Genomic DNA, 26,034 nt, shown 5'->3' with positions numbered 1-26,034 from the left:
TGCCCCTTGGCCAGTCGCTGGCATGGCCCTTACAGTGTGCATTAGGAAAGAGAAGTGTGTGGGATGTTTCTGCAGACAGATTCGCCAGAGACCTGCGGGCCTAAATCATTTTAACAGGGGTAATGCGCCGGGACTGGCTCAGCCATGTCGTCAGCAGACCACAGCTAGAGAGCTTTTATTTCCTGCCATGTGTGAGGCAGTGGAGGGGCACTGGGGGGGGGGTAGGGGGGGGCAAGCTCAGCCCTGGGTCTGGCACCCATGGCCAGGGCTCTCCCTAATTCACCCCAACTAGCAGGAAATGGGGCTTGAGCAAAAAACGCCAAACAAACTGCTTGATAATCAGTTCAAAGATAAATCTCACCAAACAAACAACGGAGCTGCTGGTGGTTCCAAACCCTTTCTCCAAGAGAGCAAAAACAAAGAAAATTCCTAAGTCACAAACAGGAGGGTCAGGCTTTCCAATTTCAGACCTTGGCATGTGTTAAGCAAAACCAAGAATAAGCAAGAAAATATGCTATTTGAATTGCATTCAAAATGTCTTTTACAAGTGAAGCAAATTACTTCTGCATGTTCTGGAGCTCTGCAGAAAGCAAATAGTGTTCTGCCTTTAATGGGTAAAATTACACAATTTGCTTTTAACAGTAAACCAAAAGCCACGGTGGCTTCAGATAGCATCGCGCTCCCTCTATGCAGCTCTACTCCCGGCGGTTTCTGGGCATTTTGGAGGGACGCGGTCGTCCCCACCGCGCAGCGTGGCGAGGAGGGCCCGGGAGGGCGCCGGCGGGGACGCAGCCTGGGCTGTTTCTTTCCTTGCCCGTTTCGCTTCTCCATGCCCTCGCTTGTCTTCCTCCTGCACCGCTGGTTTCTGGGACCGAGTAGCTGTCTGATTTGGCCCGATGGGCCTGGCGGGGAACGGTGTGGTCCTGAGTTACTAATTTGTGACCAGCCCTCCGGGGCTCCCGCCTCCTGAACGTGGATGCCAACTGCCCCGGGCGCCCCTGCGGCAAGGGCAGCCGCGGCGAGGTCCGGTGGGCCCCCGCTCCCCCCGAGGCGCACCTCTGGGTCCAAACCTCCCGGGGGCACGTGAGGGAGGCCGGTCCGGGGACGGAGCGGCGGCCCCTGGTCCCGGCCCCTCGCTTCCCGCGCGCCCCGCCCGCCGCGGGCGCGTCCCTCCGGCAGGGGGCGCCGGCGCCGGCCTTGCTCTGCCCATCGGGGCGGGCGAGCCGGGGACCCTGCCTCCTCCGCGCCCGCGGTCCGCCCCCCGAACTCATCCCGGCGGCCGGCGGGACGCCCAGCCCGCGCCCCGGAGCCTTGCAGCCAGCCCGCGCCGCGCTGGGAGCCTCGCGGCGCGTCCGGGCCGGGACAGGAGGAAGACTAGAAGTTCTTCGGCAGGGACCAACTTGCGCAGAGCCCGGGAGAAAGGGCAGCGGACGCGCGGCCGACAGGGGTGGTGGCGCCTGGCCCCCCGCGCCCCGGCCCCCACGGCCCGCGGCATGGCCCGGGGCTCGGCGCTGCTGCTGCTGTGCGCCCCGGCCGTCTGGGTGGCCGCCGCGCTCCTGCTCTGCTTGCCCCGGACCTCAGGTAGGATCCGCCGCCCCGGCGCGTCGCCTTGGTGCAGGGCAGAGGAGTCTCGCGCTCTCGGGTCTGCGCCTCCGCGGCTGTGCCCCCAGCCTCTCTCCCGAGCAGGGGGCGCCGCGCAGGGCCCCTCCCCGCTGGTCCCGAGGGCCTCCGCCCCGCGCCCCTCGCCCCGCGCGCCCCACCGCTCGGGCTGCTTTCAACGAGGCGCGCTCTGGGGACGGCTAAGTGTTTCCAGAGGCCGGGCGGGTGGCGCTGGCGCCGGCAGGGAAGCCCCGGGTCGGGGGTCTGCGAGGGTCGTGAGTGTGAAGGCGGCCTGGTCCCGGGTCCGCAGATGTGTCTTTAGTTCTCAGGACCTTGACTCGGTCCTTGCCCTCCCAGGTTCCCCCTGCAGGGCTCACGGCCCCCGCACCCCCCTCTCCCCCCGAGCCCCTCATCCTGGGCCGGCGCCACGGTCGGGCGGGGCCCAGGGGAAGGGGTTCCCGGCCCCCGCCCCCCGCCGCTAGATCGAAAGGGACTTTGGCTTCCCTTTTGTTGGCCCCTCAACCCCCTCCTCCACTCCCGGGAGGTAGCCGAGTGTCGTTTCCTGCCTGGGGTCGCGGGGTCGCGGGGCAGCCTTTAGGTTGCTGGGGTGGCACCCTGAGACCCGGGACGAGGCACGCGGCTGGAGGCTTGGGCCCGGGTTCCTGGTGGCATTTTCCTGGAGGGGCACGCAGGAACTGCCCGAGGTGTGGAGGGAGCCTGGGGGACCCGCCTAGGGAGCCGGAGGAGGCGGCGCTCGCCCACGCCGTCCGGACCCCGGAGCACCTCCGGCCCGCGCGCCACGGCCGAATTCCGGGCACCCTGCCGGGGTGGGGGAGGGCGGCGGTGCCTCCAGGCCGGGACGTGGGGAGGCTGAGGAGGTTCGCCTCCAGTTCCAGAAATGTGTGAGCCGCCCCCTTACACTTAAGAGGGATTCAGTGTTGCCCGCCTCTCGCACCGTGCACCAACCCCCATGTATTCCTGCAGGCAGGTGAGGGTCAGGGGACCATCGCAGAAGGGGGCTCACTCTTCCCGCGTCTTGCTGCCAGCTGCGCGCTCCAGGGACCTGTCTACACAATCAGGAATGCGGGGCAGCTTTTTTGGGGGAGTCGTCTGGGTTTAAGCAGATGCTGATTACGTCAGACATTTCTGGTTACTTTTTGGGAAGGGGGCTTGCATGTGTGTCGCTGTCCCTTAAAGCATAAAGCGCTCAGGGTGCACGGTGCAATGGTAAGTAACTAGCATATTCGAAGTCAGCCTGGGGGATTCGCACAACATCCCTGTGGATTTCTGCACCCCTCCTCCCTCGCAGGAATCCCACTCCCCTTTAGAGCCAGCGAGTGGGGGGCGGGGGGGGGGCGGATCTGTTCCCTGCGTTGTGGGAGGGCGGCGGAAGGGCCTTATATCCGCGCCCGGACGCGCGGTGGCGCAGCGCTGGCGTGGTGGCCACGCCGGGCTTGGTGGTCCTGCACCACTCTCTCTGCCTGGCCGACCTGCGGCTGCGGTGGTTTCCGTTGCACGTGCGGAGGGCGGGGTGCTGTGCGGTGCGGCGCGGTGCGAGCTGGCGCTGCGGGGAAGGCGACCCGTCTGTGGCCCAGATCAACGATGGAACAAACACGGGAAAGTTGCTCGCGTTTCAGGCGGAGTAGTTTAAACATTGCGTCTTTTCCAGTCGAATTTCAGAAATCTCTGAGGAACAAAGCGGTCCTGGGTCATTCTCGTTAACCCTTGAACCCTGAGCGGAGGTAACTTTCTTTTTCCAGTAAAATAATCATCTCCAGTAGGGGAGGGAGTAGGAAGGGTGTTCATCGCCCTCTTCCTTCTGGAGCGCTCATTTAGCTCAAAATTCAAGTTTGTTCATATTCAAAATTTTATGATAACAGGAGATTCGGGTACTTGGCATCTTTGCTGTGAAGAGGCATCCTTGTAACAGTGTGTTTTATACACAAAAGATGTTACTCTGTAAGAAGAACCTTTCCCTAAAGGTTATTGTAAAAGGATTTATAAGTTCTTATTCTACAATTTTATAGACGGCTCTGTTCCCTAAGGAGACACATACCTGATGGGCTGTGTGCCCCGCCTAGGTAGGATAGGCTGGGAGTGGTGGTTTGGGGGTTCTCCCTTTCCCCATTTTGACAGTACAGCCGCCTTGACTTCTGGCCCAAGTCCTTGGGGTGATGGTCGTATTAAACAATACTAGCAGTCCGTTTGGAAGCAAGCAAACGAAAGCATCATAAGAAGACTTTGGAAAAAGAAAAGTTTTCATGTATGTAGTAAGACAACATGTTTTTCTTATTACTGCTGTGTATGGAGCAAAGAAGCACACATTTGAAATGTTTCAGTGTTTAATAGCGAGAGCACGTTTAAGCCTGGCGTCTGCTCCTTACGGAATGCCATCCTGAGACCCGAACAGCGCTGGCCCTGCAGGGCACCCACAGGGAGCTGCTGGACTGAGTGTTCACAGAAACAGCACTGGGTGCCCACGGGGCTCTAGGCAGTGAGGCCGAACTTTCCATTAGCAAAGCAAGTCACAGTTGGAAAAACGACCAGAATTTTGCTTAATGTGTGCAAAACACCAACACGAGTTTCAGAATGGGCTTACTGGGGTAGTTTTTGGGGACAGTGATCTTCGATGGACGAGGCAATGGGAACGACATTTGTTTTTACTGTGAAACCTTTTTCCTGTTGTTCAGTCTTAATTTCGTGTTTCTGTGTCCCTCTTTGCCGTGAAGTACTTGTTCGCCATCAATAGGCAGTTAGCCTTGGTTTAACCTCTTGAGACATTTAAGTCTGGCAGAGCCTGGGTTTAACACGGCCCTTTCCTCTGCAATCTTTTCCCCCAGATCAGTGGGATAGAAATGTCCTGGGGCCACAGCTCATCTGACAGGTAGGGAGGATTTCTGAAGCCCGGTTTCCTCTGGAGAAGGGGCACTCCTTTAAAATGCATTCCATGGGGGGAGGCCAGGATGTGGAAAGTTATTGTCATTGAAATGGGACCTGGGTGTGAAGGGCTTGGCCTCCCTCATCTGCAGAGCCCTAGCCAGCCTGATGAAGCACAGGAAATTTGTGCGCTCTGTAACTCTTCCCTGGGAGAGCTCTGCCTATGTAACTCCAAGTTGCAGTCAAGGAAAAGACAGTGGGCTGCGAAGTGTTACCCCCACCCAACGTTTATGACCATCTTCTAAAACGTTCGTTGATGTCCGAGGCCTTTTGGTGTTTATTTGATCCATTTCCTGGGAACTGACCCCTAGGCCTCCCCCGCAGCAGTGTCCTGGGGTCAACAAGTGGAGAAGGGCAGGGTAGCGAAGCTTTTGGTTTGGCCTGCTGTGCCCCACGGGGGCCTCCTGAAGGGCTCTGACCCCATCCTGGTAGAGAAGATTGTCATTAAGATCCTTCCTTCTTTGGGGACCCTGTGGTGACTACCAGGCGACCTCCAGGAATACCATGCATGAAAGCCTTCAGAGCAGAGGGGGCTTGGCTTTGCAGAGAGAGGAAGCATTGCCGGTGAGGTCTGGATTTGGCGTGGCCAATAGCAATTTCACGAAAGGACAATTGGGGTTAAAAGCACTGATGTTTGGGAACATCGCCTCGCAGTGACCCTTTGGGTTCTTTGGTTTTCTCAGAAAACCAAAGGGGCAGAAATGTTAGGAATCTGAGGAGTAGGGAGGGCTTCCTGAGTTTTGAAGTAAAAATCAGAGCAGCAAGAGGCGCTCCGGCCCATTAATTAGGGCTGCAACTGGTAGGGGTTGGGAACAGCCTCTTTCGGCTAGGTATTTATTTGGTTTTGTCGAGGAACTTGCCAAGTTGGAAATATAAGGGCAGGACAGCTCTGCTCGCCTGTGCAGTCGTCAGAGAACATGTCTGGGGTGCGATCTATTTAAAATCATAGTAACAGAGTGGCCAACGAATTGTTGAACAATGCTGGCAATTTTCTGAAAGCTTTGCAAAAACAAGGAATTGTGTTGGTGTGGTTTGCACCATTTTTGAGATTTCTGTTGTGTTGTTTTGGCTTATTTTGTTGTGCTTTGTTTTTTTAAAGTTCTGTCTCAGAAAGAACAACAACAACAACAACAACAACAAATCAAAAGCCAAAGGGAAGGAAGTAATTACAGAAAAATTGAGCCTAATTAGACTAAGTGACTTGTCCTCCAGAAAGTCTCACGTTGCAGTGGGAAGTGTTGTGTGTGTGTCTTTAATTGTCATTGGAATGAGCTCCAGTAGGCACTCTGTCACTTGTGAGATGTTATCTGGGGAGAATGTGGCTGCTTCTTCAAGCCCTCCCTGAGTGGGGGAGGGTTCGCCCGCAAATCCCCCAAGTTCCCAGCCCACTGATTTCCCCAGCCCGGCGCTCCCCTGGGGGGCTAGTTAACCCAGCGTGCACTGAAATTACAGAAAAGTCCTTGCAGACCTGAGCCGGGGAGGACAGTCGCCACTGTGCACATGCAGCTATTCAGGTTAAAATTAATTAAACTGAAATGAAAGATTCACGCCCTTCTCTGCACTGGCTGCGTTTCCTGGGCCCACGCACACAGAGGACGTTCTCATCACCGCGGGGAGCTCTGTCGCCACCCCCCTCAGGGGCTGTTCCTCCCTCTGTCCTGGCAAGGAGGGGCTCTACCGGGTTTGTCTGGAGCTTTGTTTGTTGCCTGAGGGAAGGGGGAGGCAGAACCCAACTGGACTGAGTCTAACGTGGGGGAACCAGAGGGCCCTGCCCCAGAGGCGGCCAGCACGTGTGTGAGGACCACGGCACAGAGCCTGCGGTGCTGGGCACGGGGCTACACAGAATTACGTGAACACCTGTGTGCACACGCCCGTGTGTTTGGGAGGGACGGCACCGTAGCTCCACGAAGAGCACATAAAATGGTCTTCGTGGTGACTGTTGACTTGAATTAGGCCAAGTCTGTGATCTTGCAAGGGGAGGCCTTGAAAACGTGAAAGAAACATGCGTCCTGGGGGAGCGTGTGCCCTGCAGGTTCCAAGCATGTGCACGGGGGAAGGGCCGAGGACACCTTCCCGCTTACCTTTTGGCCCCCCACACCATACCAGGCACCCTGGGGGTGCAGAAGCAGGGTCCCACAGGGCGACCCACTCGTAGTGGGCAGGGTGAGGGACAAGGGGAGTGGCGTGTGAGGACACGCTCACGGACAAATTCACCAGACGGCGGGCCACCCTGGTGACCATCTCCTTTGCCCCAGACCCAGCAGCCGCCCTTGGGGGGCCGTCCAGGGGCTCACAGCAGGAAGGAGCAGGAGGAGGCGAAGGCAGCCCTAGTGCTGTCCACGGGCCGGGGGAATCCCGGGAGTCAAGTCACAGCCGTGTTCAGGATGTGAGGGTGTGATGGGGAGGGTGGGCCAAGGGACCATGGGCTGCGGCCATCCCTTTTAGGGGATGATTTGGCTGCCGTGGGTAGGCTTGAGAGGGTCCTATTCGTACCCAAGAAAGTTGGGGTTTGGTGTTGGACTCATTGGGGGAATTTCCAGGAAAGGTACTGTATAAAGAGCTCCCTGGTTGGGGAAACCAGGCGGAGGAAAAATCCACTCATCCCTGTGGGGTCTGCAGGAGGGTCACACTCAACATTTTGACTCCCGGCAGGCAACAGCGTTGGACAGGAGAAGGAGTAGGGTGTGGGACACCACAAGGAATTTGGTGTGGACCTAGGAGCTCCCCCTGGGAAGTAAGCAGCCCACCAGTGGGTGGCAGGAGGGCCTTGGGAAGAGAGGGAAGGGCTGCAGGCTGGAACAAGCTTTCAAGCACAGCCCCTGGGTCATGCTCCCTGGAGGGTCAGCCTCGTAGCCCTCCAATAGGGTGTTATGTTGTTTTCTTACAGAATACACTTCTGTAGAACATTTGGAAATAACATTTGGAAGGTGGGAGTTTTCTTCCCGCCAGCGAAGTAAGCCCCCGGTCACCCTATCACAGTCTTCACATAACATCGGACATGTTTCCAGAGCAGTTTGAAATAGCGAAAAATCGAGGACCCCAATAAGTCTATAGGAGGAGATGTGACAAGGGGGTGCTCTAACGAACGTGAGAGTTGCAGGCAGCGCAGAAGTGGGGGGCCTGGCTGGCTGCGCATCTGCGTAGTTTTTAAGACAAAAACAAGGGAAGGAGGAGTCAGAAAGGGATGTGGATTACCTCAGATCTTTTATTCATTTTATTTTTATTTTACTTATTTTTAAAAACGATATTATTTATTTATTTGACAAAGAGAACAGGAGCAAGGGGAGGGGCAGAGGCAGAGGGAGAAGCAGGCTCCCCGCTGAACGAGAAGCCCGATGCAGGACTGGATCCTAGGACCCTGGGGTCATGACCTGAGCCAAACGCAGCCGCATAACCAACTGAGCCACCCAGGTGCCCCTCACTTCCTGATTTTAAAACATATGACAAAGCTACAGTAACCACAACAGCGGCATATGGACAGACACACAGACCGACGGAATAGACCGGAGAGCCCAGGAATAGGTACTACATACATGGCAAATGACAGGGGTGCCAAGACCATTTGTTGAAAAAGGACAGTCTCTTCAACAAAGGGTGCTGGGAAATCTGGATTTCCACATTCAGGAGAATGAAGTTGGCCCTTCCTTCACATCATACACAACAATTAACTCAAAATGGATCACGGACCTAAGCATAAGAGCTAAAACTATAAAACTTCTAGAAGAAAACATAGGTTTTGTTGCTCAGTGGAGAGCCTGCTTCTCCCTCTGCCTCTGCTGCTGCTCCCTGCTCGTGCTCTCTCCCTCTCTCTCTCAAATAAATAAATAAAAAATTTACAAAAAGTAAAATCAGGAAGTGAGTCCTCCAGCCTTGTTTTCTTTTTCTAGCTTGTTTTGGCTGTCTTTAGGGTCCTTTGGAATTCCATATGAAATTTTTTTTTTTTTAAAGATTTTATTTATTTATTTGACAGAGAGAGAGAGACAGCCAGCGAGAGAGGGAACACAAGCAGGGGGAGTGGGAGAGGAAGAAGCAGGCTCCCAGCGGAGGAGCCTGACGTGGGGCTCGATCCCATAACGCCGGGATCACGCCCTGAGCCGAAGGCAGACGCTTAACCGCTGTGCCACCCAGGCGCCCCTGCATATGAAATTTAGGATGAATTTTCTATTTCTGCAAAAACATTGGGATTTTGGTAAGGATCGCACTGAATCTGTAGATTGATTGCCTCGGGTTATACAGACAGCTTAACAAGTCTTTGAATCCGCAGACAAGGGCTGTCTTTCCATTTAGTTAGATCTTCTTTTAATTTCTCTTAGTGATGTTTTGTAGTTTCCAGTGTACAAGTTTTTCTTTTCTTTTTTTTTTTAAGATTTTATTTTTGAGTGATCTCTGTGCCCAGGGTGGGGCTCGAACCCACAGTCCCTGGATGAAGAGTCACACATTCCACTGACTGAGCCAGCCACGCGCCTCTCAGTGTACAAGCCTTTCACCCATTTGCTTAGATACGTTTCCAAGTATTTTGTTCTTTTTGACGTTATGGTGAATGGAAATATTTTCTTTCCTTTCTTTCTTTCTTTTTTTTTTTTTTTTAAGTAGCCTCCACACCCAGCGTGGAGACCAATGCTGGGCTCGAACTCACAACCCTGAGATCACGGCCTGAGCTGAGATCAAGAGCCAGATGCTTGACTGACTGAGCCACCAGGCGTCTCTGGGAATGTTTTCTTAATTTCCTTTTCAGATTGTTCTTTGTTACCGTGTACAAATGCAGTGGATTTTTTCCTGTTGGTTGTGTGTCCTGCGAATTTGCTGAGTTTATTTGCTCAAATAGAAGTTTTACGGATCTGTGTGCAAGGTCATCCCATCTGTGAACAGAGATAATTTTGCTTCTTTTCAATTGGATGCTTTTTATTTCCTTTTTTATGTCTGCTTGATTGCTTGATCTGGAACTGCCAACACTGTGTCTAATAGCAGTGGCGAAAGCAGACATCCTCGTCTTGTTCCTGATCTTCGAGGAGAAGCTTTCTGTTTTCCACTGTTGAGCGTGAGGTTAGCTGCAGGATTTTCATGTGTAACGCTCCTTATGTTAACGTAGTTTCTTCCTGTTCCTAGTTTAGTGTCCTACATTTTTGTGTCCTACATTTTTGTGTAGTTTTGACTTTTGGAACATGTTAATGTACTAATGTTCAGAAATAAAATTAAATCTCTAAAGATGGTAGGAAATTAAAACTCAATGGAAACAAGGAAATAAACCCAACTATATTGCAAGTGGATAACATGACTACACTAATGGGGGAGAAGGAGACCTAGTTCAGGTGGCTGTGGCCCCAGGACTTTGACTGTATCTCCTCAGTGTACGTTAAAGAAAGACAGAAACTGGGGCTCCTGGGGGCTCCGTCAGTTGAGCATCTGACTCTTGGTTTTGGCTGGGGTTGGGATCTCCTGGTGGTGAGATCGAGTCCCGCATTGGGCCCCCTGCTCAGCATGGTGTCTGTTTGGGATTCTCTCTCCCGCTGCCTCTGCCCCTGGCGCTCGTGCTGGTCCTCTCTAGAATGGATAAATAAATCTTAAAAAAAAAAAGACAAAACCTGACAACAAATCTCGCATTCCGAGCAGGTTTGTTTTTCATCACGATGTGGATGTCCTACTTCTGAAACTGTTTGTGTGACGCGTGTGTGGGTTGGCTAAGGACGAAGTGTGCTGATAGTGTTGTAAGCAGGGTTCGTCCTGTGGAAAGAAGGAGATGCAAATCCGGGATGCAGGGAGTGAGGAAGAACCCGCAGGGGTTGCACTGGAGTTGGAGACATTGGCATAACTCACGATTTCATACATTTACAGACACCACACACACACGCACACACGTGAACGTTAAGATTTTGAAGTCATGTAAAATATTTATTTTTCTATAGGTTAATAGTTATGTCCTGGCACCTCACTAGCCATGAGCACTCTCATCGCCCAGATCTTGGTTGCTAGATCCTGGTCTACATTCAAGGAGCTAGGAGTACTTTGGAGGAAGGATGGATTGTGGGGCCAGCACAGGATGGAATACAAGATGAGCCCGGAGCGTCTTCTTGGGCTAGAAAGTAAGTGATCAGAAATAATGGGAACGTAGCATACGTGCAGGTTATCAACATGCAGGAGCTCTGGTGGTCAGACCGGGGCGTGTCAAGCATCCAGCAAAGGGGAACACGGATTCTTCGTGGAGCACAATAGCGGTCTACGGTTCAACATGGATAATGAGCCGAGTAACCGGAGACCTGTGCTCGTCTCCCGGGGCTGCCTGAAAACAGAGAAAGTACAGGATGACCACAGAAAGTCAAGGTGTCAGCGGTCCACACTCCCTCGGGAGTCTCCGGAGAATCCCCTTTTCCTTTTTTCAGTTCCTGGTGACTCCTGGAGTCCCTTGGCGGCATCAGCGTGCTCTTTCACCTCCGCGTGGCCGCCTTTGCTTTGTGTCTGTGTGGGTCCCTTCCTCTTCTTGTCAGGACGCCCGTGATTGGGTTTAGGCCCACTTTAAATCCAGGACAATTTCATCTTGGGGTCCTCCCCTTCTTACGTCCTCCAAGACTATTTCTGGATAAGGTCACATTTGAAGTTCTAGGTGGATATGAATTTCCGGAGACACTATTTAACCCACTACGTTCCATAAACACATAGAAGGGGTGGAGAAGAGAGGCCACTTCCCTATAGCAAAATGCCAACTAGTAAGTGGGCGGCGAGTAGGAAAAATCACAGGTGGCAATAGTGATTGTAGAGATTGATCTGGGCAGGGATCACCAATGATGTACTTGAAAGAGACAACGCGTGGTGGGGAGCAGGAAACGTTCCTGGCTCCAGATGTTTCCCCCCAGAGCCCTCCTGTGCAAGGGGACAGTTAGTGACAAGAGTGGAGGCCCAGGACGTCACCCTAACTGGCTGATCGAGGCTCATGACACCAGGACGGGCAGATGGACATCGTTCTTCTGAGAAGGGCGTCACCTGGGTTGCTTTCCAGCTGGGGATACAAAACCTGACACACCAGCGAGCCCGGCGTGGGGAGGGGCGTTTTATGGAACGGTTGGCTTTTAGTAGAAAACGTCAAGGTCGTGAAGGGCAAAGACGGCCGAGGAACGGGTCCAGCATGAAGAAGGCCACGGGAGGGGGCGACTCCATGCAGAGTGTGATTTCACACGGGTCCGGCTACACAGCAGACACGCGCCGACGTGGGCGTCGGTGGAATGTTTGATGAAATGGGAACGTGGGGGTACATTCTTGAGAAGTGCTGTCAAGGTTAAGGCTCCTGCGTTTGTGAGTTGTAGGGAGGTTATGGAAGACAATGTCCCGACTCTCGGGAAGTACACGCTGTGCATTAATGGATAAAGGGCACGATGTCTGCAGTCTACTCTCCGCGGCTTTGGAGTGACAGCACCGTGTGTGTGTGTGTGTGTGTGTGTGTGTGTGTGGACACGGAGTGACGGACATGTGGGTGAAATGTGAAATATTAGTGGGTCTGGTCTAGAGGGTGGAGGGGGGAGTTTCCTGCATGAATCTTGCAACTTGTCTGTAAATTTGAAATGATTTACAAGTGGAGGCCTGAACAGGGATCCACACGTGTGACCGTAGCCAGTGTCTCTGAGAAGAAAGACATAAGCGGTTGTGTTTCATCGGAAATGGTGTCAGACCTCACACAGGGCTGGGGGAGGCGCGGGACTCCCGTGTGTTTGACACCAGTTTCTTCGGCTAGACTGAAAATTGCCGTCGTAGTCTTGTTTCTGGATCGCCAGGACTTCTAACATGTTTTTCCTTAGCTTTTTAATTACAGAAAACTTCAGACATACACAATGAGACTAGTACAGTGAACCCCTCTATATTTCTCATGCAGCCTCGACAGTGACATGTTCTGTTAATTTGGTTTCATTTCCCCTGGCCCTCTTAATGGGTCCCAGACAGCCTTCAGTTTTTACCTGTAAATACTTGTGCATGAATGGTAAGGACTGTTCTCCACATAATCTCAATACTGTTATCACAGGCAAGCGTTCTCGGAGACCCAGGCCCTGCCCTGGTTTCCCAGCTCACTGCAAAATGGCCTTTGACACTCGCTTTGTTTGTGGTGGGATGCAGGTTAACTTTTTCACCATCAGAGCAGCCGTCAGCTAGATCTGGGGGTCCCGGTGGGGCTGTGGGCACTCTGTGGGGGAGGACCCCACCGGGTCCCGTGCAAGGGTGTGTGGGGGCCCCGGGAAGGCCCCATCGAGCTGGGCCGAGCCTTCCTTCCCGGCCCTCTTGGTGGGGTGCTCTTCTGCACCCCCAGGAGGGAAGCCCTGCAGCGCCCTGCCTGGAGCAGACCGTTCTACCCTGTTCTCGGGGCCCGGCTTCCTCAGGCCAAGGTGATTAAGGTGTAGAGAGCCAAGGCAGAGGGAGGCATTGGAGCCATTAAGTCCCAATAGCCCCTCCGGTTTTTCCCAGCGACAGTGCAATAGGAGACTCCGTTCCATGCTTCCTGGTGCCGAGGGTCTGACGTCCACCCTCAGATCCAGCCTGCGGGGTGGAGAGAACCCGTTCACAACCTTGTAGGGCAGATGAGGGGGTTTGCATCCACAATAAGACTCAAAAGGTAGAGGAGCAGGTAAGCGTCCCAGTTAGAAGAGGGACGTGTACAGCAGCTAGCTTGCAGAACAGCGAAGAGAGAAGCCCGGAGCCTTCGGGGGAGCGTTTGGCCTCGTTCGGCTGGAACTCAACGCAGTCTAAGACTGTTACCCAGCGGTCCTCTGCCTGAGCTCCGGCTGCCGTCAGAAGCGGGTAATCATGGAGGGTCGTGCCAGCAGCGGTGACATGGGTGGCCTGGCATGGGGGGCGTGTACGTGGCCACTTAGGGGGCGGTTCACCTTGACTGTTAACATTGAAAATACACACATCCCATGGCTAACTCCAAGAAAACACACGTGTGCCTGGGAGGCCTGCTGGTCACTGCTGCCCCGTTTCTAACAGAGACGAGCTGGAAATACCGACATGTCTTTTAACGGGACCCAGGTCCCCGGCACCATGTCTCCACGGGGGCCGAAATGAAAATGGGGGCCCGTGGGTACCAACAGAGCAGTGATCCCATGTGAGATTTGGGGGGGGGGGGCGAGCATCAGGCTGCAGGAAGATTCGTGTTGCGTGTGATTGGTCTGCAAAATCCCACCTCCGTCCCCGTGTGTGTGGAGACGCCAGCCTCCAGAATCAGGTGTCCAGTCTCCTCGCCCAGACTGACACCAGCACGTCCCCCGGGGGAGGCAAGAGGGAGACAGAGGAGTCTCGGGGTCTTTGGTGCCACTGTGCCTCCCGCACTGGTGACGCCCCCCAGGGAAGACGCTGTGTCTGGCATTTAAATAAAGGAGTTGGGGCTGTTGTCACAGATACCGTCTGCCCCCATCATCTTCCTCCTTGTTCTGTGCTGCTCCGGCCAGAGCAGGGGGTGAGGGTGAAACGTGGGAATGTGGCCCCTTGAGGAGACCGTGGAAGTTCCTAAGCCCGTCGGGGTGCATCTTGATCTCTGGGGTGTTCATGGACATGGAAAGACGTGGAAGGTTGATGCAGGAGTCCCAGGCCCGCTCGTTCCCTGGGTCTTCAGACTCTCCACGAGGGGCGTCTCTTGGCGGCACCAGGGTTCAATCCACATCCCATTCTTAACCTGTTTATCATGTTTAAAGCTGTCCCCAAACCCTCCGCGTGGGGTTGCATGTTCTGGGGCAGCGGGGCAGCCGGCCCCACTTACTCCTAGAACTGCAGAGCTGTGGAGATACTTGGACCTTGTGTAGATGGCTGCAAGAACCAGAGTTTTCTGGATATTTTGAAGCTCAAGCGAAAACTGGGGAAATCCGCAAGGATGTTAAGATGGCAACACGATTGGGGCCGCCTTTCAAAACGAGCCGTTTTAGATGTTTCTGGCTGTTAGTTGCAGGGTCGTTGCTCTCACCGGCTGACTTTTCATAAAGAGAACACCACGCGGTTCCAGGAGGAGTTACGTCTCCCCCACAAAAAGGTCCACGGGGTCTTCACCCCCAGGACTTCAAGATGTGTGATTTGGAGAGAGGATTTTTACAGATGTGATCAAGTGAAAATGAGGTCATTACGGTGGGTCCTGATGCAGTGTGACCGGTATTCTTACCAAAAGGAGAACTTGGGCCCGGAGACAGCGGAGAGAAGGTGACGGGCAGACCTGGGGAGAAGATGCTGAAGCCCGCTGTGTGCACACTTCGATCTCAGCGCTCCGGCCGCTGGGTCTGTGGGATGATGGCTGTCCATTGTTCCATATTGTTCCAGCGGTCCCGTCACTGGTATGTGTTACCACGGCCCGGGCTGACTCCTACACCACTTACGGACACCCCTTCTATCCATGATCCTGGGAGCCTGCGACTGGTCTGTGTTGGGGTCAGGAATTGGGTCACAGACACAGAAGGGCCAGCACGGCCTGACGGGAACGAGCTGCTTGGCACAGAGGGCAAATGCGTCCTCCTGCGAGCTCGCCGCCCCGTGCTGCTCCCTAGACAGCGCCACGGCCAGCCCTCTGCTATAGTCAGTGGCCAGGTCTCTGTCGGGGGGCTGTGGGTCCGCCGTCCGTCTGTCCCCCCACCTTCCTACCGCTGCGTGCCTGGCTCTCGAGGGGGGGCTCCCAGAGGTCAGAGAGGGTGAGGTGCCTGCACACGCTCCCCTCGGGGTGAGGCCTGGAGGTGCCAGGCGCCCATCCCTTTGTTGCCCTTGGGGGAACCACGGTAACAGCAGAAACAAAACCCACTGAGAGCAAACATCCTGGGCTCTGGGGCAGTGCGGCTGTCAGTGCGTGTGATTTATCTGGGCCTGGAAGCCTTTGAAGCAGGAGGTTGGGACGCCTTGAAGTCTGGCCCCCGCAGGGAAGCGATGCAAGCGCCAAATGGAGAGGAAGGGGCGAGTGACCCCGGCTGGCTCGTGGGGACCCCGGCCTCTTGGGTCCTGGGAGGGCAGGTGAGGGAAGGAGCTCTTGGAGGGACAGGTGTCCCTTCTTCCCTTTTGTCCTGTTCCAAAGCGCAGGGGTGACTCTGGAGGCAGCGGGGAGTTCCCAGTGGACAGAAAAAGGCGCCGACTTCAAGCTGGCTTGCAGTTTGTCACCAGGGACCCCTGGTGGCCTCCTCTGTAGCTTTTGTGGGGACCCTGGGCAGGGCACAGGGACACACGGCCAGCAGCTCACCAGGGTGGAACCTGGTGTCTACTCCTTTGGGTGCTGGAGGGGGGAATGCATGAGGCCACACTGGAGGAGAGTTCTGTGCAGGGGTGTGGGTGTGAGCCTCAGCGGCTGCTGGGCCTTCCCACTGGGTGGCAGGGAGGCCTTGGAAGGAGCGGAGGCCACAGGAGATGTGTGACCCCAATACGGCCTGGTTGCATCAGGAATGGTCAAGCACGACATTATTTCATTGCTAAGATTCAGATGGTTTTTCCGACCTCTACTGGTTTTCTTTCACTGTTTGCAAAAATCAGCATGTTGTTGTCATTTTATCTTGGAAGAAGGAAAACCAACCCGTTGTTTTTCAAGGCAGAGCGCAGGCACAATTACCTCTAATGAGTGGAGTGTTTCCAGAGTTCAACTGAAATTCGCTTACTTTTGTTGTTTTGTTTTGCTACTCTAAACGTTGAGCCCATTTCTTTTCTTTTTTTTCGTTTACAATAATAATTAAAAAAAAAAAAAAAACCAAGATAGTCAAGTTTCTTCTACTTGACTAACTCGCTTAGATTATGGAGTCTAAAAGCCAGGCTGATTCAAAACAAAACAAAACGAAATACAACGAATGAAAATCAAGTGTGGCTGTAAGTCGATCTGCTCAGGATTAAGGTTTTCAAAATGGTCTTTATAATTGTTTTTGTCCCCAGCAGGAGAATGGGGCCTGCCCTGCGTTCTGGGTGTGTGGGGGGAGTAGGGGGGTCCTTCCAGTGTTGAGGGAGCTTGGCTTGGGCCTAATTATTAATCTACAGTTGCAAGTATTTATTTAAAGAATCACTATGTGAAACTGCCCACAAAACTGTTCTATACTATTTTCTGTCTTTTATGCAGAGAGACACTTCTCAGGGGCCTCTCTTGGCACTGGGGCTTCATTTAGCTCTCTCTGGAGTGTTTAAAATTTCTGTCGGAGTAACGTATTTATTACCTGATGAGGTAGGAGTCAGGAAAAACAAAACAAAAACGGAAAACCCAATAACAAATGCTGATGGTTTGGGAAAAAACCCGTGAAGGGTGTAAAATGAGAAGCCCCTCTTCCTCCCCTGACCTCCCTTCCTCCCTCCCATGACCCCCCCACCCATCCCGCGATCCCCAGATAAATGGAGGCCAGTCAGTCTTGTCTGTCTTCGTGCTTCCTTCTAGATGTTTTCTAGGCACACAGGCTTGTCTGTGCATCTTCTTCCTTTATTTTCTAAAATTGTGACAAAATTCACCTAATGTAACATTAACCATTTTAAAGTGCACAATCCAGGGCCATTGAGTCCACTCACAGTGCTGTGCAACCACCGCCTCCATCTGCTTCCAGAACATTCCGTCACCCCCAGAGGAGACCCCCGTGACATCCACGGTTACGCCCCACCCCACCTCGCCCACCTCCCGCAATGCTCACAGACTTTCTGCCTCTCCGGATTTGCCTATTCTGGACATTTCATATAAGGAGAATCCTACACGATGTGGCCTCTGTGTCTGGCTTGTCTCCCTGGGCGAAGTGTTTCCAAGCTTCAGCGGTGTTGTGGCATCCCCGATCTGGTCTCATGTCCAGCGAGATGATGCCACACAGACCGAGCTCCTGTTTCAAGTAACACGGGGTCTTTGGAATCTTCCCCATTAGCGCAGGCCTGGCACCGTCCTCCTCCGGACCTTTGCTACTGTCTGCCCTTTGGATACCCGGGGAGACACGCATTTCACTGACCTTCCGTGGATGGATACTCGCGATCGGAAATTGTAGCTGGTGCATGAACCCGGGAGGGACAAACGTTCCCAGATTTTTTTTTTTTGGTCTGGTATATTTATATTTACATTTTTTATAGATTCTACAGGATTATTCTTCCAGGAGGCCACAGTTTATTTTCCCGGCACTGGGGTGTGAGCCGAGCCCCCCCCCCACCCCCCAGCACGGGGCATCGTCAGGCACTTTAATCTCGGTAAGCCTGAAGAGTGGACACAGCACATTAATCCTGTGTATTGACGCTTTTATTTATTTATTTTAAGATTTTATTTATTTGTCAGAGAGAGAGTGAGCACGCGTGCACAGAAGCAGGGGAGCGGCAGGCAGAGGGAGAGGGAGAAGCAGACTCCCCACCGAGCAAGGAGCCCGATGCGGGATGCGATCCGAGGACCCCGGGATCATGGTCTGAGCCGAAGGCAGATGCTCAACCGACTGAGCCACCCATGTGCCCCGTGACATTTTTAAAATTGTCCACGGAGCCAAGTGTCTCTGTACGTCACTGTGTTCCTTTTTACTGGGAAATAACTGTTTCCTTTTTCTACTAATTTTCCGCTAGTTGTCCGTTGTTTCGCTGGCTTCTAAGAATATTCAGTTCTATTCCTGATCCTCCGGCAGTGTTTCCATCCTGAACCCATGAAAGGCCAGGTTGCCCTTGGCCTTTGTTTCCATGGAGCAAGTTTTTTTTTTTTTTTTTTTTTTTTTTTTTTAAAGATTTTATTTATTTATTTGACAGAGATAGAGACAGCCAGCGAGAGAGGGAACACAGCAGGGGGAGTGGGAGAGGAAGAAGCAGGCTCACAGCGGAGGAGCCTGATGTGGGACTCGATCCCGGCACGCCAGGATCACGCCCTGAGCCGAAGGCAGACGCTTTAACGACTGCGCTACCCAGGCGCCCTCCATGGAGCAAGTTTTATGGGGACAAATGAAGCTAGCTTTTTTGTACTTTGAATTTTGCCGTGGTAAGCTCATTTTTAAAATTATGCTTTTTGGAGGGGTTCTTGTGGTTCGTGTTTTATGGTTGAATCTTTCACTCGCGTGGAATTTGGATGCACCTTTATCCCCCTCAGACACGCATTGCCCTGAGATCCTTTCCTGAATAAGGCATTCCTTTCGATGATCCGAACAGCAGCCTTCTTTCGGTATTAAAAATTCCTTGTTAGCTTGGCGTTATTTTTGGATTATTCAGCGTCTGTCCCACCTCAGTTACCGCAGCTTTATACATTTTAACACTCGGTGGGAGTAATCCGTCCTTTTGCCCATCTCCCCCCAGAGTGTTCTTGGCTGGTCTCACTTTGCTTTCTGGACGGATCTTGGAGCAGTTTCATACTTAGTAAAGCGAGCTCTTCAGGGTCTCTGTTTTCCTGAGCGTGGCTTCAGCGATGCCTTTTAGATTGTGTGACGTGTGCTGTGATGCTTTTATTGCTGCTGTTTCCCGGGTCGTCTGTCGTCTCAGGCTCTGTATCTTCTGTGACGGGGGAGTGGTTTCAGAGCAAACCTCGGCGGTCCTCAGGAGCTGCTCCCCTCGCCCCACTCTGCCGCACGACCCCGTCCTTGTGTTTTCCTGTACCTGCCCAGCGCAGAGAGCTGAATTCACTCCTGTGCCCTCAGTTCTCTTTCTCTGAGTTCACTTCAGTTTTTGCTCTGTGTTTTGGACGCTGTGATATTAGCTAACTGTATCCAGGAGCGAGCCTCACTGAGGGTTGTACCCTTAATGATTTTGAAGTGTCCCTTTTGCTTTTTGCTTCTAATGACATCAGGTGTATTAAATAACGTGCTTCCTCCTCATTCGTGACGTTGGACCAGTTTGTCTTTGCCTTTAAAAATGTTTTTGCCTTTGGGCGCCTGGGTGGCTCAGTCGGTGAAGCGTCTGCCTTCGGTTCAGGTCATGATCCCAGGGTCTGGGATCGAGTCTGGCCTCGGGTTCCCTGCTCCGCGGGGAGCCTGCTTCTCTCTCTGCCCCTCCCCCTGCTTGTGCTCACGCTCTCTCTGATAAATAAATAAAATCTTTAAAAAAAATGTTTTTGCCTCCTTGGTTGTTTAGGTTAGCAGACATTTTAAATATAACAAATAGCTTTTTTTGGGTTTTGGGCCTCTCTTTTTCTTCTAGATAATAAGTTTTTCGCTCTGGCCTTACTTCTGTCACTTTTTTGGGTTCTATTTTCTATTATCAGCACTTCCTTTTTCTCTCCCTGTTGTTTGATTCGTTTTCTTTGACTTTCATGTAACCTATGGGTCTAAACCCAAGGGACCGGGAGGTGAACATAAAAACAAGGGCAAAGATTGGCCAGCAAATATTATGAATTCTTGAAATTCGGTATGTTCACCAGTTCATGCCCTGGTAATGACTGGCCTGTACCCCGTTTTCACTGTGTAAATTAATTCTTTATTTTAGCTCATTGTCATCGGTCACTCCTTTGTCATCGGTCTTTCTGTTTGCTCGGGGATAGCGCTGGTGGGTACGCTGGGTCTCAGCCCTGTGGTCAGCAGGTCCGCCTATGACCTGTGACTCACTCTAGGTGATTCTCCACCTTGCCTGCCGGATGGACTCGCTCTTGCAGACAGCATGTCATTCGCCTCCAGTGGGGGACCCTGGTCATGTGCACACACACTTCCAGTGACTGGGATGAGGGTCCCTGCTTTGCCGGGGAGCTTTAGATATTATGGTGCTTGCGTTTCCCCCTCCTTGCTTAAGCCTTACTGCCTGGCTGGGCTGTGGCTTGTGAATCCAGATTCTGCTTTCGAAGCTTCTAGCTGTAGCAGGAAGGACCCGAGCCTGGGAATTTGAAACAACGATGGGAAATGTGCCTGGCTTTTCCCTCACCTTTGCCCCTAGTTTCTGTGATGGGGAAGCCAGGTGTGGGGCTGGTGCCCTGTGCTAGCTGTACCCCCTCGCGATGACCCCGGGCCTGTGACCCCGGGCCTGGTGCCTGCTGGCTGGGATTGGGTGGGGAGGCCACGGGCAGTAGTGGGGCGTGTGTTCTCCTCCTGGGGTTTGTGGACTTGGTGAGTTTTGAGTCTAGTTTCCTCCTGGGTGAGGACTGAGGCCGCGTTGGGCTTTCTTGAAAATGGAGAGACCCAGGGAGGGGAGTAGAGCACATGGTGGCGTTGCTGTTTTTTACTGGGAGTCCAAGTGTGCTTGGAGGGGGAGGCGGAGTTCAGAAGAATTTCCCAGGGACCAGAAGCACGTTCTGATGCAATTCTTCTGTGTCTTTGAGTATAACTTACCCTGCAGGTGCGGTTCTGGTCCCTGGATGGTGTGCGAGGTCAGGGACGCGGGGTTATGTGCATGCCATTACGAAGCTGTCTTAGTCTGCCCCACTCCGCTGCAGACCTTGGTAGTCTGGGGACGTCGTCGAAGTGGCCCTGGCCTAGTGGGGTAATTCCAATTCGCTTCTATGGGGGCAGTGACCTCTGTTTTCCAAAGTGGGTTCCCCTGGCCACCCCTCCCCCAGGTTCCACCTCAGAAGAAAGGCTCGGGGGTGAGCACCCCTGGAGGCGGACACGCGCAGTTTGACAAACACCTGTTCCCCAAATGTGTTTGCTTCGGGAGCTCTTCTGACTCTGGGGCGGTGTCGGGGGGAGTACAGTGTGGAGGCCTACCACTTGCAGACCGACAGACGGCGCTGTGGCTCCCAGGCGGCCGTGCAGAAGGGCAGCCGTGCCTGCGTGCTTGCTTCTTTCCCTGGTCTAAGACCTTATGACCAAATAAATAGGACCGTTGCCCTCTGAGGGCGTCTCAGGATTTCCTAACACGTGATGAGAGCCTGGCTGACCAGGGCAGCTGTCCCGACAGGCGTCTGGGAGCCACGGTCATTCCTCAGCAGTAGCTTCGGGTCAGGGTTGGCCTTGTGCCTTTCAGACAGATTGTCCCGGGTCATCTTGGGAACTGTGAGGAGAGGAGTCATGATTCCTGCCCTTCACAGAGGAGGAACTGGGAGCACCTGGGCTGGCGTGGTCTGGAGCTGGCTTTCTGAGGCCGGGCTCTAACGCCCTCCAGAGCCCACCAACCTGTCCCCAGTAGGGCCTCCGACACTGGAGTGTGGCCCACCGTCTTTCTTCTGCCCTCACACCATGGTGGGCTGTGGGTGAGCCACAGATGGTGCTCCCAGGATCTGACATCAGGAGAAGGATCTATTACATGTCCCAAGACCCTGCAGGGCCCCAGAGGGAAACATCCCAGAAGTGGGGGTGAGGGGGATTGAGGCCAGAGCCTCTAATTGGGGTTTTGCAGGAAAGAGGAGACCATGCACAGTAAACAGCTTAGGACTGGCCAGCTGGAATAATGCTGGCAAGCTTTGGGACCAGGGGGCTGTTCTTTGTCCAGTTCCTGGCCCTGGGGTGATTTGGGGCAGGGGGATACTGGCTTGCTGTGTGAGGCTTAGGTAGGGTGATGTCTGGGGTGTGGACTCTGCCCAGGTTGGTTTGCACAAGAAAGGCATGCCGGGGAGCCCTTTGCAGTCTCTGAGATTCAGCTGGCCCTGGGAGGGTCTTCCTCTCCCCTGTCTGGGAGGTTGAGGTCATAGGTGCCAGAGCTTTGAGAATGCAGAAAAGAAGAGAATCTAGTTAGTACGGTTGGCTCTGTGATGACTGGGTGCGAAATAGACTGTCAGGCAGCAGCACAGTTAGGACTGCCGGGTAGGGTGGCAGGGGGCGGAGTGGCACGTGGCCCCAGCAGTGGTCCTGGCTGTGGCAGGGCCGGGAGGCGAGGATTTGTCCTTTGGGCAGCCTGCCAGTCCACACTTCACTGTGGGTAGTTTGGGATTTGGATGAACGTCCAAATGGGACGGAGGGAAGAGGCCACCAAGTGACTTTAAGATCCTAGGGTCTCGGGGCGCCCTCTTCCCTCCTCGCAGAGTTCCAGGAGGCTTTTCTGGGGCAGGGGGACTGGACCTCTGACGTGCTCTGGGAGGGCAGCCCTGTCTGGGACACAGTCTGGTGTTGATGAAATAGTTACGGTCTGAAAAAGATTGCTTTGCTCTGTTGGGCTGCGTCTGGCTTGTGAAATGGGGCGAAAGAGAACCGTTTCACCCACTCCGATGACACACCACTCCAAAAAATGTATTATTTTATAATTTTCCAAGTTGTGGTAAAATACATGTAAGATTTGCTGTTTTAATCATCGTGAAGTGTGCGGCTGGTTGGAATTGGGCACACTCACACTGGTGTGCGAGCATCCCCACCGTCCACCTCCACAACTCTTCTGGCAGCACTGACTCTCCCTCCCCCCACCATCCTCCTCTCTCTGTCTCTATGAATCTGACACCCTAGAGACCTCATGTCCGTGGACTCATAAGGCGTGGGTCTTTTTGTGGCTGGCGTATTTCACTTTCCACGACGTCCTCAAGGTGTATGCGGACATAACGCTCTTGATCTATGAAGATAGATGGATTTCTGCCTCTTACAGCTGCGATGACTGGCGGCCACGATGATGGCTTGAAGTTTGAAAATCCGCCCCGTATCCATCTGTTTCAGATCCCGGTCGGAAGGGAAGGTATGGGATGTCTTCTTAAGTATGGTTGACTCTTGAACAACGTGGGGCGCCGATGAAAATCCCCGTATAGCTCCCGACTCTCCCAGAACTTAACTACGGGTGCTCTACCGTTGACCGGAAGCCCCAGCAATCACATCAGCAATTGAGTAACATAGTTTGCTGTGGGTGTGATCTGCTGTGTTCTTACGAAAAGTAAGCCGGAGAAAAGAAAACGTTATTAAGAAAATCATAAGGAAGAGAAAATACATTCACGGTACTGTAGCGTATTTATTTATTTATTTATTTTCCCTTTTTTTCGAAGACTTTATTTATTTATTCGACAGAGAGAGAGAGCACAAGCACGGGGAGCGAAAGAGGGAGAAGCAGGCTGCCCACGGAGCAGGGGCCCCACGTGGGTCTCGATCCCACATGACCTGAGCTGAAGGCAGTTGCTTAACCGACTGAACCACCCAGAGCCCCTGTAGTGTATTTGTCAAAACATTTTCCTTCTAAGTGTTCAGTTTTGCTCGGTTCAAAGCCGTGGTGCTTATGGGTGGACTGTACCTGCAGTCAGACGCAGAGGAAATGAGGCAGGGCCACGGAACACAGGGGACTCGTTCTCCCCAGAGAAGGACGCGGCAGCTGGCTGTTCTGTGCAGGCGTCCGTCACCGTGGGATCAGAATGGTGTCACGCCTCCGGATCCGGCCCGCCAGCTGTGTCGGAGGGATGGTGCAGCGGGCCAGCTTCCATCTCCGAGCGGTGCTCACGAGTTTGAGCTGCTGTGGACGACTGTAGATTTGCTGCTGTCCAAGGAGCTTAGGGGTGTGTGCATTTTGAGTCAGGGAATAATTAGGAGAGGGAATCGAGAATTGGGGCTTGTGCAGGCAGAAGTCGTAAGTTTGGGGAAAAGTGGATGTTTGTGCCAGGCACCAGAAGTGTGCGTACACACACACACACACACACACACACACACACACACATGTATACTGGAGAACATACACAAGAATGTCGCTGGGGGCCTGGCTTGGTGAGCCCACCTGCACAGGGCGAGGGCAGAGCTCCCTAGGAGAGGCTGGGGTCCCATTGGGGGTGGGCGAAGACTGTCTGTTGAGGAAGTTCATTGCTGAGAGTGTGTGAGTTAATTTAGTCTGCAAGATGGAAGGGTGCTGGGCGCTGTGAGGATGTCCTTCTCCAGAGAAGCGGGGCCCCACGGCCGTAATGGCCTCAGTGTGGTCCCTGGGCCAGCAGCAGCACCTGGGCGAGAAGGCGTTAGAAATGCAAGTTCTTGGGCAGCCCCGGAAAGTACTGAATCAGAAACCTTAAGTTGGGGCTCAGCAGAGTGTGTTAACAAGCCGTCCTGGGGATTCTGACATGGGCAGAAGTTTGAGATCCACTAGTGGTGGTTCCGACAGTGGGCTGGGCTGGGAGAAGGCCGGCAGAGGGCCCCGGCCTCAAGGATGTCACGGAGTGCTGAGGGGTTAAAACTGGACATCCCTGTCCTTCAGCTCAGTCCTTGCTTCTCCTTCCCCACCACAGGGGCTGGGCCTGGAGACAGAGAAGAAGGGAGGGGGGTGGTCAGCACCTGCCACGGAGGACGCAAGCCGCCGCTGTGGTGTCCCTTCTGGCCACGGGATGCCAGGCTGTTGTGTGAAGTGCAGATGGGCTACAGGACAGCGGTTTGGGGGAGACTGGAGAGAACTAGTGGTCCGTCGCTGTGGCCGAGGCGGGATGCAGCGGCCAATGAAGGAGCAAAGTGTGGCCTGCTGTGGGATATGAGAAAGCAGAGCCTCCTGCAAAATTCTGGGTGGGGAAGGTGCCCACAAGGCCTGACACTGTCCCGACGCTGTCCCCTGTTTTGGCGGGAGTCACGCAGGGCGGCTCATCGGACAATCTACTTGCGGTCCTTGAGTGTCCTCTTAAATGCTTTCTGTGCAAATTTTAGAAAGAAAGCGTCCATTCAGATCTGCATTCATTTCCTCAGCCCGTGGCGTCCATAACTGTTTTCCTCCCAATTGCTAAATGAGCCCATGGCAGATTTTCCCGTCCTGGAAGATTCTAGAATGCAGTCTCAGGAGGCCTGGGGCGTGCATTGTTCTACGGCTGCACCTTACGGTAGGTGGCCACTAACCACACGTGGCTATCTATCTTAAATTCATTAGAATGAAGCCTACAGACTGAGTTCCTGAGCCGCACCGCCAGGTTCATGTGCTCGGTAGCCGCATGTGGCTGGCAGCCACTGTCATGGACAGTGGGGACACGGAAGGTACTGTCACCTGGCGCTGCTCCGAGCTGTGCCATCCTGGCCCCACCGTTTCAGCCGTGAGTCAGAGCAGCACCTGCTGTGCGTCTGGGGCTGCCCAATGGTTGGTTTATCCCACAACATACACGGAGCGTCTCTACGTGCCAGGTGCACCCAGAAATCCTCAGAGCCCAGTCTTTGGTGGAGTTCACTGTCTCATACTGCTAATTAGAACTTTTCTTTTTTTGAAGATTTTATTTATTTGAGAGAGAGAGAGAAAGGGAGAGAGAGAACGAGCAAGGGGAGAGGCAGAGGAAGAGGGAAAAGTAGGCTCCCCATGGGGCAGGGAGCCTAATGCAGGCCTCCATCCCAGGACCCTGGGGTCATGACCTGAGCCAAAGGCAGACACTTCACCAACGGAGCCACCCAGGCGCCCCATAACTTTTTTTTTTTTTTAAGTTGGAAGAGTCTTTGGCATTAGGAAGTAGATTTTTTTTTCTTTAAAGATTTTATTTACTTATTTTAGAGAGAGTGCAAATGGGGGGGGAGGAACAGAGGGAGACGGAGAGAATCTTAAGCAGGCTTCATACTGAGTGCGGAGCCCAGTGTAGGGCTGGATCTCACGACCCTGAGATCAAGACGTGAGCCGAAATCTAGAGTCTGACGCTTCACGGACTGGGCCCCGCAGGTGCCGAGGGAGTGGCTGTGTGCGGAGCTGGAGGTGTCTTTGGGCAGGATGTGCTTGGTGGGGCTGGGGGAGGCCACGGCGGGTGCGCCTGTGGGGCACGGTGCTTGGAGGCGCTGAGTGCCGTGCACGGAGGACAGAGGGCCGGACAGGCTGTGCGCCCCAGCC

At 53.7% G+C, this 26,034-nt stretch overlaps 1 protein-coding gene across 3 annotated transcripts in view; it reads left to right on the top strand.

Moving 5' to 3' along the window:
• The first annotated feature begins 1,168 nt into the window (after positions 1-1,168).
• ROR2 (receptor tyrosine kinase like orphan receptor 2) overlaps positions 1,169-26,034 on the top strand; it is a 190,345-nt gene continuing 165,479 nt past the window's right edge. For 2 of the 3 annotated variants that reach the window (XR_007189877.2, XM_044391253.3), the window contains exon 1: positions 1,169-1,581. Coding sequence is in view for 2 of the 3 variants with exons in the window: in XM_044391253.3 (XP_044247188.1) it covers positions 1,494-1,581 (88 nt within the window). In the remaining variant the exon portion in view is untranslated. The remainder of the gene's footprint in view (positions 1,582-26,034) is intronic. The other variant, XM_026519214.4, reaches the window with a different exon arrangement.

Source organism: Ursus arctos, unplaced genomic scaffold (assembly GCF_023065955.2).
Source record: "Ursus arctos isolate Adak ecotype North America unplaced genomic scaffold, UrsArc2.0 scaffold_33, whole genome shotgun sequence".
Lineage (NCBI taxonomy): Eukaryota > Metazoa > Chordata > Mammalia > Carnivora > Ursidae > Ursus > Ursus arctos.
Note: the sequence above shows the minus strand (reverse complement) of the source record. Positions and strands in the feature narration are given on the sequence as shown.